The following is a 13,270-nucleotide window of genomic DNA, read 5'->3' as shown; positions in this document are numbered from 1 at the left end:
GCTGTCATGCATATCATTTGGTAACATTCACTTTCAATGGAGGCAGCTATCAGAGTTAGTGTCAACTGGTTTTCTTTTGACTAGCTAGGTAGATAGGTATTATTATGCCAGCTAAGGATAATGCGTTGATGTCCAGGAGACAAACTTCTGTCTTGTAATAAATATTTATTTTCTATTTAACCTTTATTTAACTAGGCTAGTCAGTTAAGAACAAATTCTTATTGACAATGACGGCCTACTCCACCCAAATCCGGACAACGCTGGGCCAATTGTGCACCGCCCTATGGCGCTCCCAATCACAGCCGGATGTGATACAGCCTGGATTTGAACCAGGTGCTATAGTGACACCTCTTGCACTGAGATGCAGTGCCTTAGGCTGCTGCGCCGCTCGGGGGCCCGTGTCTAGCCATAGCTTATGTTACCTACAGTATATAGCCTAAGTTAATACCTATGTATTTGTTTATTAATTAAAATCAGTCAGTCCATGATTATAGCCTAGCTGATAATAGCCAAAGTTGACTAACTTGCCATGATCCTTGATTGGCCTGTTGGTTTCAGATGTCTAAAAAGCCCCATTAGCCCCATAAGGGAGTGGATGTCCCGCTTGCGGACATTTGCCACCACAGGGGTTTGGCCCGCCGATGCGGGCAACAGGCCAGCTCCGAGGCAGAAGTGGTGTGACCTCTCCAAACGTATGTATTATGCTGAGATATTGGCAAAACATGCATAGGCCTATGACATTTGAACTTTGTGTTCATCTAGAAAACATACTGTGTTACTAGAAATACCTGTCATTAAATGTATTTCGTTACTAGTAATGAACAGCAACTTTATTATAATATATGGCCATCAAATTGTCATTGCATATTGTAACAAAGAGAGTATATGCACTGTCAAAGTCCCAAGCTGTGATCTTGTCAACCAATCACATCAGGTTAAGGAAAGTTCCAGAGAGAGCCAGAGTGCATCGCCCCTTGACTCCCGGTTTCTGGTGTGGGGGAGGGTTAGTGGGGTGAGCTGTTTGATAGTGTTGTGAGATGGTGAAGTCACCAGCAGGGGGAATTCCTAACGCAGGCTTTCCTTAAATATTGTTACAGATAGAGAATTGACCAATGCAGGTCCGTGCATTGGTCACTACCATACTGTAGTGCTGTCTCTGTATTTTACTCCCTTTAAGCAGGTCTCTACCAGTGGACCTTCTGGGCCAGCACCTACAACTTCGCCGGCGCCTGCGTCTGAGTTAGCGGTTCAGACTCCTCCATTGAGGATTGTATTGAGCTTGTTGTCAATATTACATTTTTTTTGTCACATTATTTTTCCTCAACTACTACGGCTCTGCTGCCATGATAACACACTGATTCAGACACAGGAGGTTGGGGGACATTTTAACTGGGGAGGAGGGGCTTGTGGTAATGACTGGCGCGGAATCAGTGGAATGGTATCAAACACACAGTTTGTGTTTGATGCCCTTCCATTAGCTCCGTTCCAGGCATTATTATGAGCCATCCTCCCCTCAGCAGCCTCCACTGGATTCAAATAATCTGATTGAATCGAGCCCTAGAACTTCCAGATGGAGTTTTTTTCCTCTGTTTGCATGGATGTTGTTATATGTTTGGATCCTGTCATTCACTAAGAATCAGTCAGTTGCCATACCCACTCATTACCTTGGGCCCCTAGGGGCTGTGTGGCTGTGTGTGTGTGTGTTATTCTCCTAACCCTCAGAAAACTGGACACATGAATGTTGTTGCAACGTCCCATAAAAAGCGCCTAGTACATTCATGTTGTCGATTCTGAGAACATCATAATCAAGTTCTAGATAAGTTCTACTCGACATGCTGAAAAGGTTCTCAGGTTTTGGCTAACATAGATAGTTTTTGGGAACATTCTAACGGAAAACTGGACACTGAAACATTAGGGGAACATGGGTAAGAATACAAACACGTTCTCTCTCCCTAGAAGTGTTAACATGGTTAGCGCTTGCTATTTAAATGATACTGTTGGAAAACAAGTTGGCTCTACAGTTCATTCTCGATCGTGCACTCTCTGGACATGGCACATTATTTTTCTTGGTGGTTGGCTGAGTCAGCCAACGGTGGAGGGGTGCGATGCTATTGGCTGTGTCCTTCTTTCAAAGGAGGAGAAGCTATACATGATTGGCTCATGATACATGGACGGTGATTGGACATGTTTGCCACGCCAGGATATTGGGTTTGATTCCTGGGACCACCCTTTTGTAAAAATGGATCCATGCGTGACTGTAAGTCGACTCGCTTTGGAAAAAAGCATCCGCTAAATGGCATATATTATAATTTATATATTAGCGTCCGCCCTGGGATTGTCAGGTTGTGAGTTCGATCTCTGGCTAAGTCATACCGAAGACTGTAAAAATGGGACCCAATGCGTCTTTGCTTGGCACTGCGATAGACTAGCTTCCTGTCCAGTGGGGTGTACTTGTACATCAAGCTGCCTTACTTACTCTACAGAAACAGGAGGTCTGCTCCTATGAGACGTTACAGCTCGTACAAGGCAAGGCTACTTACTACAAGGCTACTGAACTAGCTCACTTGATTCACCTATTCAAGGGCTTGATGATTAATTGACAAGTTGAATTAGGTGTGCTAGCTGTGAAATAGTTGGAATAGGCAACATGGACGGTTTGAAACCCCCTGACCTAGGCGACATGGATGTGAATTCTTATGTTATGCTTTAACGTCCTCTGCTGGTAATTTGCTGTCATCACAAGAAAATAGCTGTTCTGCTTTCACATGGGATCGGTGTATATTTTTCCTTAAAAATGATTTGGCACAAACAGGCCAATTTTTAACACATTCTTGCCAGCGCCTGTTATTTATACCTCGTATGTGATGGGTGGTAGTAATGGTGTGCGGATGTGGTTGGGCGTCTATTTTAATAAATCCATTGAACATACACCATCAAAAAGAAATCCATTATTATTTCATTTTAGGCAGGTCCTAAGAAACATAAGACTAATAAAATGTATTTTCAAAACAATAGAATGCCATATTTTGAGTTGAATTATGTTACTTCCAAGTGAATGAAATCGTTAATTATTTTGTTCTTTAAACAGACACACCTACCCCGATCACAGTCAACACACATATTTTGGAGTAAGAATATAATGGAATATAACAGAATAAAATACAATATTTTCCCCACACAATTTGTGTCACGGGAAGGTGTGGAACCGCTGTCATAAAAAAGTGATATTTTGAAACAGAGCCCAAGCCCTTGCTCTGGACCTCATAGGGAAAGAATTGAGGACCCTGCTGTGTAAACCTTTTTATTGTTTCTCTCTTTCCCCAGCAGAGGGCAGTGGAACCCTAGCAGAAGCTATGAAAAAGTCCCATTATGCAGTGCTAAAATTGTAACGCTACTACGGGGAGCCTATCCCCCCACACCACTTGATCTACTCTTCATCCCCATATTTCAAGATGTAATTTGGAGTTTGTCCTCCTCTGTATCTGTCCTAATATCCACTGTAGTACACATACTGTAAAAATGGTTCACATCAATAATAACTTTATTTGAAAAGCACTTTTGATACGTTATACTCGTACATAAGACACTGTATTTTAACCCTTGTTAAAATACCAATAGTGGGATTAACAACAGAATGAAAAGAACAAGACAAAATTACAATGATTAAAAAGTAATGGAAATAAAACATTAAAAGTAACATTCTAAATGTATTGAAAAAGCAAAAAGGGAAATGTACAATTGATCACGGTTAGACGGAAGTCTGCTCAGTCCATGGTGCTCTGAAACTTCAAGAGCCAGACTAAAACATTGATCCCCTTGAGGGAACATTAGTCGCTCTAATCTGTTGTGAATCTATGGTGCTTTGGCGACGGCAATGTTCCTGCAGAATAACCTTCAAGTGATTTCTGAACTTGATCCCAACAAATGCGTAGAAGACGGGGTTGAGACAGCAGTGGGAGAAAGCGATGAGTCGACACACGTAGAACCCATAGTCCAGCTTCATGCTGACCTCACAATCGTTGAAAGGTGCTACAGAGTAGTCAGTCAACAACCTCAGAAATATCACCACATTGTAAGGCGCCCAGCCAAGGAAAAATACTGCCACTATACTGAAGATCAGGTTCATGGTTCGATTCCTCATGTGTGACCTTGACTTGAAGATTGCCGCCAATATTCTTACATAGCAGAAACCCATAACTGCAAAAGCAGCCGAGAAGAAGACGTTCTGTTGGTGTGTGCTCACTTTCTTCCACAGTGGAACGCTGTATTCACAATGCAAATGGTTGTCTCCTTCGTGGGGATTCTTTTGGACAGAGCTGAAAATCAAAGCCGGGACGGCCGAACCAAAACTGATCGCCCAGATGATGAGCGAGACGGTGACCCCGTAGCAGCCCCGCTGGGAGCCGTGGTCGGACAGAGGATGCACCACGGCCAGGTAGCGGTGGATCGTCATGATGGTCAGGAACAAAACGCCGCTGTAGAAGCCTGCGTAGAAGACAAAGGTGACAGTCTTGCAGAGTAACCAGCCGAAGGTCCAGCCCCAGATGTGGTAGGCTGCCCAGAAGGGCAGACCGAAGGTGAACACCAGGTCAGATAGGGCCAAGTTGAGAATGAAGATGTTGGTAAGAGACTTGAGGTTCTCGTACTTGGCCAGGATGACCAGGACAAGGATGTTGCCTGCTAGACTCAGGATGGTCACCACAGAGAAGAAGGCAGGGGTGGCGATGGAGCCAAACTTGACAACACCTTCCTTGTTACAGACCTCGTCTGTATAATCATTATCATAATCATAAGTGATGTTTGTTTCGTAATATCCCATGGTCAGGTTGGAAGCTGGAAAAGAAAAATGCTAATTATAATAATCAATGACTTCTTCATGCACAGTTTTTAAAAGAGGGACACGCAACACAAATCTCAAAATGACTTAACAATACGCCTACAACTACAATTACAGAAATGTAAAAAAGGCATACAAAAATGAATGAGGAAGAAGTCATGGAAACATCTGAAACTGCAACTATTAAAATCTAAGTCTTTTGGTTTTGATCTATATCTTGGTTTGGCTAAAACTCTAGTGTCGAGTTTGAAGTATTAGGCTCACTAAATTATTGACAAAATCAAATGTACCTGTTGTGCCTGTCATTTCAGTTTAGCGTGATGGCCTCCCGTTCCCATGTACACAATGATACGAGGACTGTTGAGGTGTGATGTAGCTAAGGTAACAAAAGCATCAGGTTTCTATTCCTCCTACAGTTTGTTCCGGTGTAACTTTTTTGGGGGCAAACATGAAATATCCTACAGTCATAATTGCACTGCGGAAGGTATTTCCATTCTACGTAGGCATACAGTACATGAAAAACAAAACTATTTTTCATCTGTGGTTTAACTCATCAGGTTTACAACCAACCGATAAAGTAACTGTGCCATCAAAAGAAGTGCAGTAGGCTAGCTGCACAAATACAATATCTAGTTGAAATATGTGTACTGTATCGTGTAGTCTGTTTCAATTGTATAAATAGGCTATCATCTGCTTTTAATGTTTTATTAAAAAAAACGTGTCCTTTTTTTAATATATATATATTTTTTACATAAACACTTTTTTCTTCTTATTATTTTCTTTTTCTTCTTCTTCTTCACTAAAGCCTATTTATTTTCTTACAAATCCTGCCTATATGACTGTGTGGGACAGTCCTGACAAATAAACCAGACATTCCTACAGTAGTCACATGATTTTACTGTTTAATTTGTAATACTCTACAACCAAACTTTGGCCTACATAACGAATCCTCTGTCCTGGTCCTGTTTCTCGCATTGTAAGTGGTTTAGCTACTTGTCAATCAAGTTATTGTTTCCGCCCAGCATAGCATGGTTGTGTATGGATGGTAACTATCTGGATTTTCATGGATCGCCAAGTTTAAAGTACGTTTCTCTCTTAAATAATCAATGTCTATTCGTTGATATCAATGTGTCTTATGCAACTTCACTTCTAATGACAACTGATTTTGGGCTATATGCATACCAAGCATACTACACTCACTCGCTGTCACTTCGGATATCGATAATAAATAACAACATTAGGCTAAATGTATCCTCTCTGAGTGGAACATATTTGTATCCTCATGGCTGAAACAAAATTGTGGCCATCGCAAACTTGCGTAAGGACAGGGAACACCGAAAGGCGAAAACATTGTGCTTTCAGTAGACCTTTAAACATGTACTTATCACTGAAAGTAGGTTATTTCGCACACTAAATCTCATCAAACGTGAGAAAGACGATCAATCGATTGCAGTAGCGTGTGCGAGACAAACAAATGCCGCGTTCACGTACTAGTCGGAACTAAGGAAACTGAAATGTCCGACTTGCTAACTGGATGTAGTTATACGCGTGCCGCGTTCAACTATTTATCAAGTTGGAAATGGCAGTTTCCTAGTTCAGATTAGCGCTTGAACTCGGCAAAGGCTCAGTTTTGACTGTTGTTTTCGAAAGGGCATGTGTCAACATAGTGTATTTTATTGATACGTTGTATTAGTAGCCAGATTAGTCTGTGTCAGCACGTGGTCCTGTGTGACGACAAATGCAGTAGTCAGAATGGATCACTATTTCAGAAAATATCTCGATTTGTAGCGAACTTCAAAATACTTCACCCAGGGGATCGAACTTGATCACAATAAACTAATTTTAGAGGCCAACAATTATTTCTAGGACGTTCTGGCGATCGGAATTTAAATAGGCTTTCTAGGGCATACCAGTGTTTTTGGCACCGCTAGTTTGCTACGCAATAGCCGACCAGTTTAGCTCATGACTTGATCCGGACAGGGGCCTGCGCCCTATCTGTAACGCTTCAAATAAAATGAAATGTTATTTGTCCCATGCTTCGTAAACAACAGGCGTAGACTAACAGTGAAATGCTTAGGCTACTTTTCAGTGATACATATTAAGTAGAGCCCAATGCTGAGAGAGGAAAGAGGTGGGATAGACTGTGGGCTGTTAGTGTTTTGTTTCATTGTGTTATGTTTTTGTTCTCTTTTGTTTTCTTATTTAATTATTTGTACTCATTTAATTTCTTTACATACTTACACACAACACCTCATGTATGCACTCGAAATAGCCTAGAACTTAGATACTACATCAAATAACATGTAGACTATTACACTCATCCATGCATTCCTAAATGCACACACCCATGCAAAATCATGTGCACAAGTCTGTGTGTGTGTGCATGTGCTTGCATGTGTATGTGTAAACACACAAAGAAAAACAGGTCTTTAGAACATTTTGCAAATGTATTAAAAATCAAAAACGTTATTACATTTACATAAGTATTCAGACCTTTTACTCAGTACTTTGTTGAAGCACCTTTGGTAGTGATTACAGCCTTGGGTCTTCTTGGGTATTTTTATTTATTTATTTTATATTTAACCATTATTTAACTAGGCAAGTCAGTTAAGAACAAATTCTTATTTACAATGACGGCCTAGGAACAGTGGGTTAACTGCCTTGTTCAGGGGCAGAACAACATATTTTTTACCTTATCAGCTCAGGGATTCGATCTAGCAACCTTTCGGTTACTGGCCCAACTCTCTAACTACTAGGCTGCCTGCCGCTACAAGTTTAGCACACCTGTATTTGGGGGAGTTTCTCCCATTCTTCTCTGCAGAGGGGGAGCATCGCTGCGCAGCTATTTTCAGGTTTCGCCAGAGATGTTCGATCAGGTTCAAGTCCGGGCTCTGGCTGGGCCACTCAAGGACATTCAGAGACTTGTCCCGAAGCCACTCCTGCGTTGTCTTGGCTGTGTGCTTAGGGTCGTTCTCCTGTTGGAAGGTGAACCTTCACCCCTGTCTGAGGTCCTAAGCGCTCTGGAGCAGGTTTTTATTAAGGATCACTCTGTACTTTGCTCCGTTCATCTTTCCCTCGATCCTAACTAGTCTCCCAGTCCCTGCCGCTGAAAAACATCCCCACAGCATGATGCTTCACTGTAGGGATCATGCCAGGTTTCCTTCAGATGTGACGCTTGGCATTCAGGCCAAAGAGTTAAATCTTGGTTTTTATCAGACCAGAGAATCTTCTATCTCATGGTCTGAGAGTCCTTTAGGTGTCTTTTGGCAAACTCCAAGCAGGCTGTCATGTGCCTTTAACTGAGGAGTGGCTTCTGTCTGGCCACTTTACCTTAAATTCCTGATTGGTGTAGCGCTGCAGAGATGGTTGTCCTTCTGGAAGGTTGTCCCATCTCTACAGAGGAACTCTGGAGCGCTGTCAGAGTGACTATTGGGTTCTTGGTCACCTCCCTGACCAAGGCACTTCTCTCCCGATTGCTCAGTTTGGCCGGTTGGCCAGCTCTAGGAAGAGTCTTGGTGGTTCCAAACTTCTTATATTGAAGAATGATGGAGGCTGTATCAATATGCTTTGTGTTGTAGTCACGACAGACAAAGATATGCACTACCGTTCAAAAGTTTGGGGTCACTTAGAAATGTCCTTGTTTTTGAAAGAAAAGCACATTCTTTGTCCAGAATAACATCAAATTGATCAGAAATACAGTGTAGACATTGTTAATGTTGTAAAGGACTATTGTAGCTGGAAACAGCTGATTTTTAATGGAATATCTACATAGGCCCATTATCAGCAACCATCACTCCTGTGTTCCAATTGCACGTTGTGTTAGCTAATCCATTTTAAAAGTCTAATTGATCATTAGAAAACCCTTTTGCAATTATGTTAGCATAGCTGAAAACTGTTGTTCTGATTAAAGAAGCTATAAAACTGTCCTTCTTTAGACTGGTTGAGTATCTGGAGCATCAACATTTGTGGGTTCAATTAGAGGCTCAAAAGGGCCAGAAACAAAATAACTTTCTTCTGAAACTCGTCAGTCTAGTCTTGTTCTGAGAAATGAAGGCTATTCCATGTGAGAAATTGCCAAGAAACTGAAGATCTCGTACAACGCTGTGTACTACCTTCACAGAACAGCGCAAACTGTCTCTAACAAGAATGGAAAGAGGAGTGGGAGGCCCCTGTGCACAACTGAGCAAGAGGACAAGTAGATTAGTGTTTAGTTTGAGAAACAGACACCTCACAAGTCCTCAACTGGCAGCTTCATTAAATAGTACTCGCAAAACAACAGTCTCAATGTCAACAGTGAAGAGGCGACCCCTGTGATGCTGGCCTTCTAGGCAGATTGGCAAAGAAAAAGCTTAACTATACACTACCATTCAACATTTTGGGGTCACTTAGAAATCTCCTTGTTTTTGAAAGAAAAGCAAAAAAAAAAATGAATTAAAATAACATAAAATTGATCAGAAATACAGTGTATACATTGTTAATGTTGTAAATGACTATTGTAGCTGGAAACGGATGATTTTGAAAGGCAGTGTATATAGTTGAGCAAACTTTACTATGCATGTTGTTAACAAGCAAATCCAGTACATGAAGACGGTAAGTAGCAGTTAGTTTCCGTTTCATGTGTGACATCATTTGAACCGACAAAGGCAGACTCCACCTAACTTTGGCTTGTAGTCCAAGTCTGCAATAAACTTGAATGTGAACTGAATGTTTGTTTAATGTCTGCCTGTCCATTATGTTATTCTTTTTTTAAAATGTACATTCACACAAAGTCTTTCAGATATAAAGGTCTTCGGATGGCCCTACCAGACCTTGTGTGGGGAGTGTTGATTACATCTGGAGGTGCTTGACCTGAGATGTTTGGAACTTCTTGTTGAGGTGCAGCGTCCACTGCTGGGCGTCAGCTGGTGCTCTGTTTAATGGCTCTGTGCCAGGCTCTTCAACAGTGGGGAAATCCTCCTCTATTTCTCTGCTCTTCCTCAGGTGTCTCCTGTTCTTCCTGAAGACTTGTCCCTGTTCTGTCTTCACCTCGTTGGACCTTTGCTCCACAGTGACTACTGTGGCCCTCTGCCACCACTGTTTCTGTCCTGTGAGTGGCTGAACTCTCACCCTGTCATCTCGTTGCAGCTCTGTGATATCCTTAGCAGAGGTGTCGTAGTACTTTTCCTGTCTCTGCTGTCTTTCTTTGAACTTCTCCTGCTGACAGCTTGTCATCACCGGTCCCAGCAAATTTTTACTCATTAGCAGTAGTGTCTTTGTACATCTTCCCATGAGCTCCATTGCAAGGCTGCTGTCTGTTCCTTGTGACAAGGGATTTCTGTGATCCAGGTATGGGTCAGCACCTACTCTCTTTGCTTTTGCCATTAGTCTTTTGGCTGTTTTCCACTTTCCCATTAATTTGCGGGTATCCTGTAGACTGGCTATTCCCAAACTGGGGTATGCGAATGCCGTCGGGAGTACGCCAAATAGAAATGTGATTCACATTTTCAAACAGCCCATTTAGATTTTCCAACGGGGCTATACATTTGGGTGATGTTTTTTTTCTCGCCTGAGTAGCCTCGTTTCACTGCCAAAAATGAAACCATCTAGTGTTCAGCGAACACAATGTCAAATACAGGTAGCCTAGTCAAATAATTAACATCCAATCACATTAACCGCTACTCTCTTGCGGGAATTCCACTAACGGTCCATATGTAGCTAAACGTAGCTGCTGCTCATTCCGTTTTCTCGAACATGGATAAATGGTTAAAAAAAGTAAGGCCCGCGTCTATAGAGACACATACCAGCTCTACTGGGAGTACTGCTACTACCAGCAGTACTACACCTGCACCTGTCGACGAAACAAGTTGTTCTGCTCCCACAAGCACATCCAATGCTAGCATCAGTAATTCTACATTTCTTGCAATCCCAGTTAGCATGGACACTGACAGTTGTGAATCTGATGCAGCCGAAGAGCTACTGCTCCCTTACCCGGGAAAGCACCGAAGAACAGACAGGGACGTTGGACCATCGAAAAGGTACAAATATGATGAGAACTACATTGATTTGGGGTTCACTTATATTGGGAGTAGTGCCTTTCCTCAGCCACAGTGTGTTATATGTGCAACAGTAATGTCTCAACTCGATGAAACCTTCACTCTTGCGCAGACATTTTGAAACGAAACATGCCAATTTAAAAAATAAGACACAGGAGTTTTTCAGCGAGAATTAAGATGACTTTCGAGTAGTAAGACATGTATAAAAGCAACAGATATCATTAATAAGAAGGGGCTAGAAGGGTCTTATATGGTGAGCTACCGAGTGGCTAGGACAGGCAAGCCTCATACTATTGTGGAGGACTTAATTCTTCCTGCTGCCGCGGATATGGCTGGTACAATGCTGGGGGAAAAGGCCAAAAAAACTATACAGACAATGCCTTCATCAAACAACAGTTTCACGACGCATCAGTGACATGGCAGGAGATGTTTTGAAACAATGACTGCTTCGCATACAAGCCAGTGAATTCTATGCGTTACAGCTGGATGAGTCCTGCTATATGTCCGTTACGTTTATGGGGGGTCAATTAAGGAAGACATCCTCTTCTAGAACTCAGGACAACAGGAAAGGATATTTTTAAAGTACAAAACAGCTTTGTGACATCAAATGGACTTTGGTGGTCAAGATGTGTTGGTATCTGTACTGATGGTACAAAAGCAATGACAGGGAGACATAGTGGAGTGGTAACGCACGTGCAAACAGTTGCTCCCGACGCCACTTGGGTACACTGCAGCATCCACCGAGAGGTTCTTGCTGCCAAGGGAATGCCTGACAGCTTCAAAGACATTTTGGACGCTGCAGTGAAAATGGTTAATTTTGTTAAAGCAAGGCCCCTGAATTCTCATTTATTTTCTGCATATGGGCAGCGACCATGTAACGCTTTTACATCATACAGAAGTGCGCTGGTTATCAAGGGGCAAAGTATTGACACGTTTTTTTAAATTGAGAGACGAGCTTAAAGTTTTCTTTACTGACCATAATTTTCACTTCTCTGACCGCTTGCATGATGACGTGTTTCTCACATGACTGGCCTATCTGGGTGATGTTTTTTCTCGCCTGAATGATCTGAATCTAGGATTACAGGAACTCTGCAACTATATTCAATGTGTGGAACAAAATTGAGGCTATGATTAAGAAGTTGGAGCTCTTCTCTGTCTGCATTAACAAGGACAACACACAGGTCTTTTCATCATTGTATGATTTTTTGTGTGCAAATTAACTCAAGCTTACGGACAATGTCAAATGTGATATAGCGAAGCACCTGAGTGAGCTAGGTGCGCAATTACGCAGGTACTTTCACGAAACGGACGACACAAACAATTGCATTCGTTATCCCTTTCATGCCCTTTCTCCAGTCCTCTTATCGATATCTGAACAAGAGAGCCTCTTCGAAATTGCAACAAGCGGTTCGGTGAAAATTGAATCAGAAGCCGCTGTCATATTTCTGGATAGGGCTACGCTCAGAGTATCCTGCCTTGGCAAATTGCACTGTTAAGACACTGATGCCCTTTGCAACCACGTACCTTTGTGAGAGTGGATTCTCGGCCCTCACTAACATGAAAACGAAATACAGGCACAGACTGTGTTTTAAATGATTTAAGACTGAGACTCTCCAATACAACTCAACATTGCAGAGCTATGTGCATCCTTTCAAGCACACCCTTCTCATGAACCTGTGGTGAGTTATTAAACATTTTTGATGAACAAACAAATAAGGTTTTATATACAAGATGGCTAAATAAAGAGCAAATGAATTGATTATTATTATTTGTGCCCTGGTCCTATAAGAGCTCTTTGTCACTTCCCACGAGCCGGGTTGTGACAACTCACACTCATTCTTATGTTTAATAAATGTATGGTATCGTATAGTGTGTGTGTGTGGCAGGCTTACAATGATGGCAAAACAACATTTGAGAGTGCGCTGACCATGGTGCAAGAGGGGGTACGTTCAGTGTTACTTGCCTCGAAGCGAGCATAGAAGTTATTTAGCTTGTCTGGTAGGCTCGTGTTACTGGGCAGCTCTCGGTTGTGCTTCCCTTTGTAGTCTGTAATAGTTTGCAAGCCCTGCCACATCCGACGAGAGTCGGAGCCGGTGTAGTATGATTCGATCTTAGTCCTGTATTGAAGCTTTGCCTGTTTGATGGTTCGTCGGAGGGCATAGCGGGATTTCTTATAAGCTTCTGGGTTAGAGTCCCGCTCCTTGAAAGTGGCAGGTTTAGCCTTTAGCTCAGTACGTACGGTCACTGTGGGGATGACGTGATCGGTGCACTTTTGATGAAGCCAATGACTGATGTGGTGTACTCCTCAATGCCATCGGAAGAATCCCAGAACATATTCCAGTCTGTGCAAGCAAAACAGTCCTGCAGCTTAGCATCTGCTTCATCTGACGCTTCTGGATGA

General features: G+C 42.3%; 2 protein-coding genes across 3 annotated transcripts in view; one reads left to right on the top strand and one right to left on the bottom strand.

The window, feature by feature from the left end:
• Window positions 1-3,288: 3,288 nt before the first annotated feature.
• Window positions 3,289-5,326, bottom strand: LOC115158031 (chemokine XC receptor 1). Its single transcript, XM_029706492.1, has 2 exons — window positions 5,128-5,326; window positions 3,289-4,833 (listed from the first exon to the last, which is right to left on the bottom strand). Exons 1-2 carry the CDS (start codon window positions 5,141-5,143, stop codon window positions 3,800-3,802), a joined length of 1,050 nt encoding a protein of 349 aa, XP_029562352.1. The 5' UTR covers window positions 5,144-5,326; the 3' UTR covers window positions 3,289-3,799.
• A 515-nt stretch (window positions 5,327-5,841) lies between these two features.
• The window catches only part of LOC115158030 (FYVE and coiled-coil domain-containing protein 1), a 60,989-nt gene continuing 53,560 nt past the window's right edge, over window positions 5,842-13,270 (top strand). Inside the window, exon 1 of one of the 2 annotated variants that reach the window (XM_029706488.1) lies at window positions 5,842-5,919. The gene's annotated coding sequence lies outside the window, so the exon portion shown is untranslated. The remainder of the gene's footprint in view (window positions 5,920-13,270) is intronic. The other variant, XM_029706490.1, reaches the window with a different exon arrangement.

This window comes from Salmo trutta, chromosome 22 (genome assembly GCF_901001165.1).
Source record: "Salmo trutta chromosome 22, fSalTru1.1, whole genome shotgun sequence".
Taxonomy (NCBI): domain Eukaryota; kingdom Metazoa; phylum Chordata; class Actinopteri; order Salmoniformes; family Salmonidae; genus Salmo; species Salmo trutta.
The sequence above is the reverse complement of the archived record's forward strand: the minus strand, read 5'-3'. Positions and strand labels throughout refer to the sequence as shown.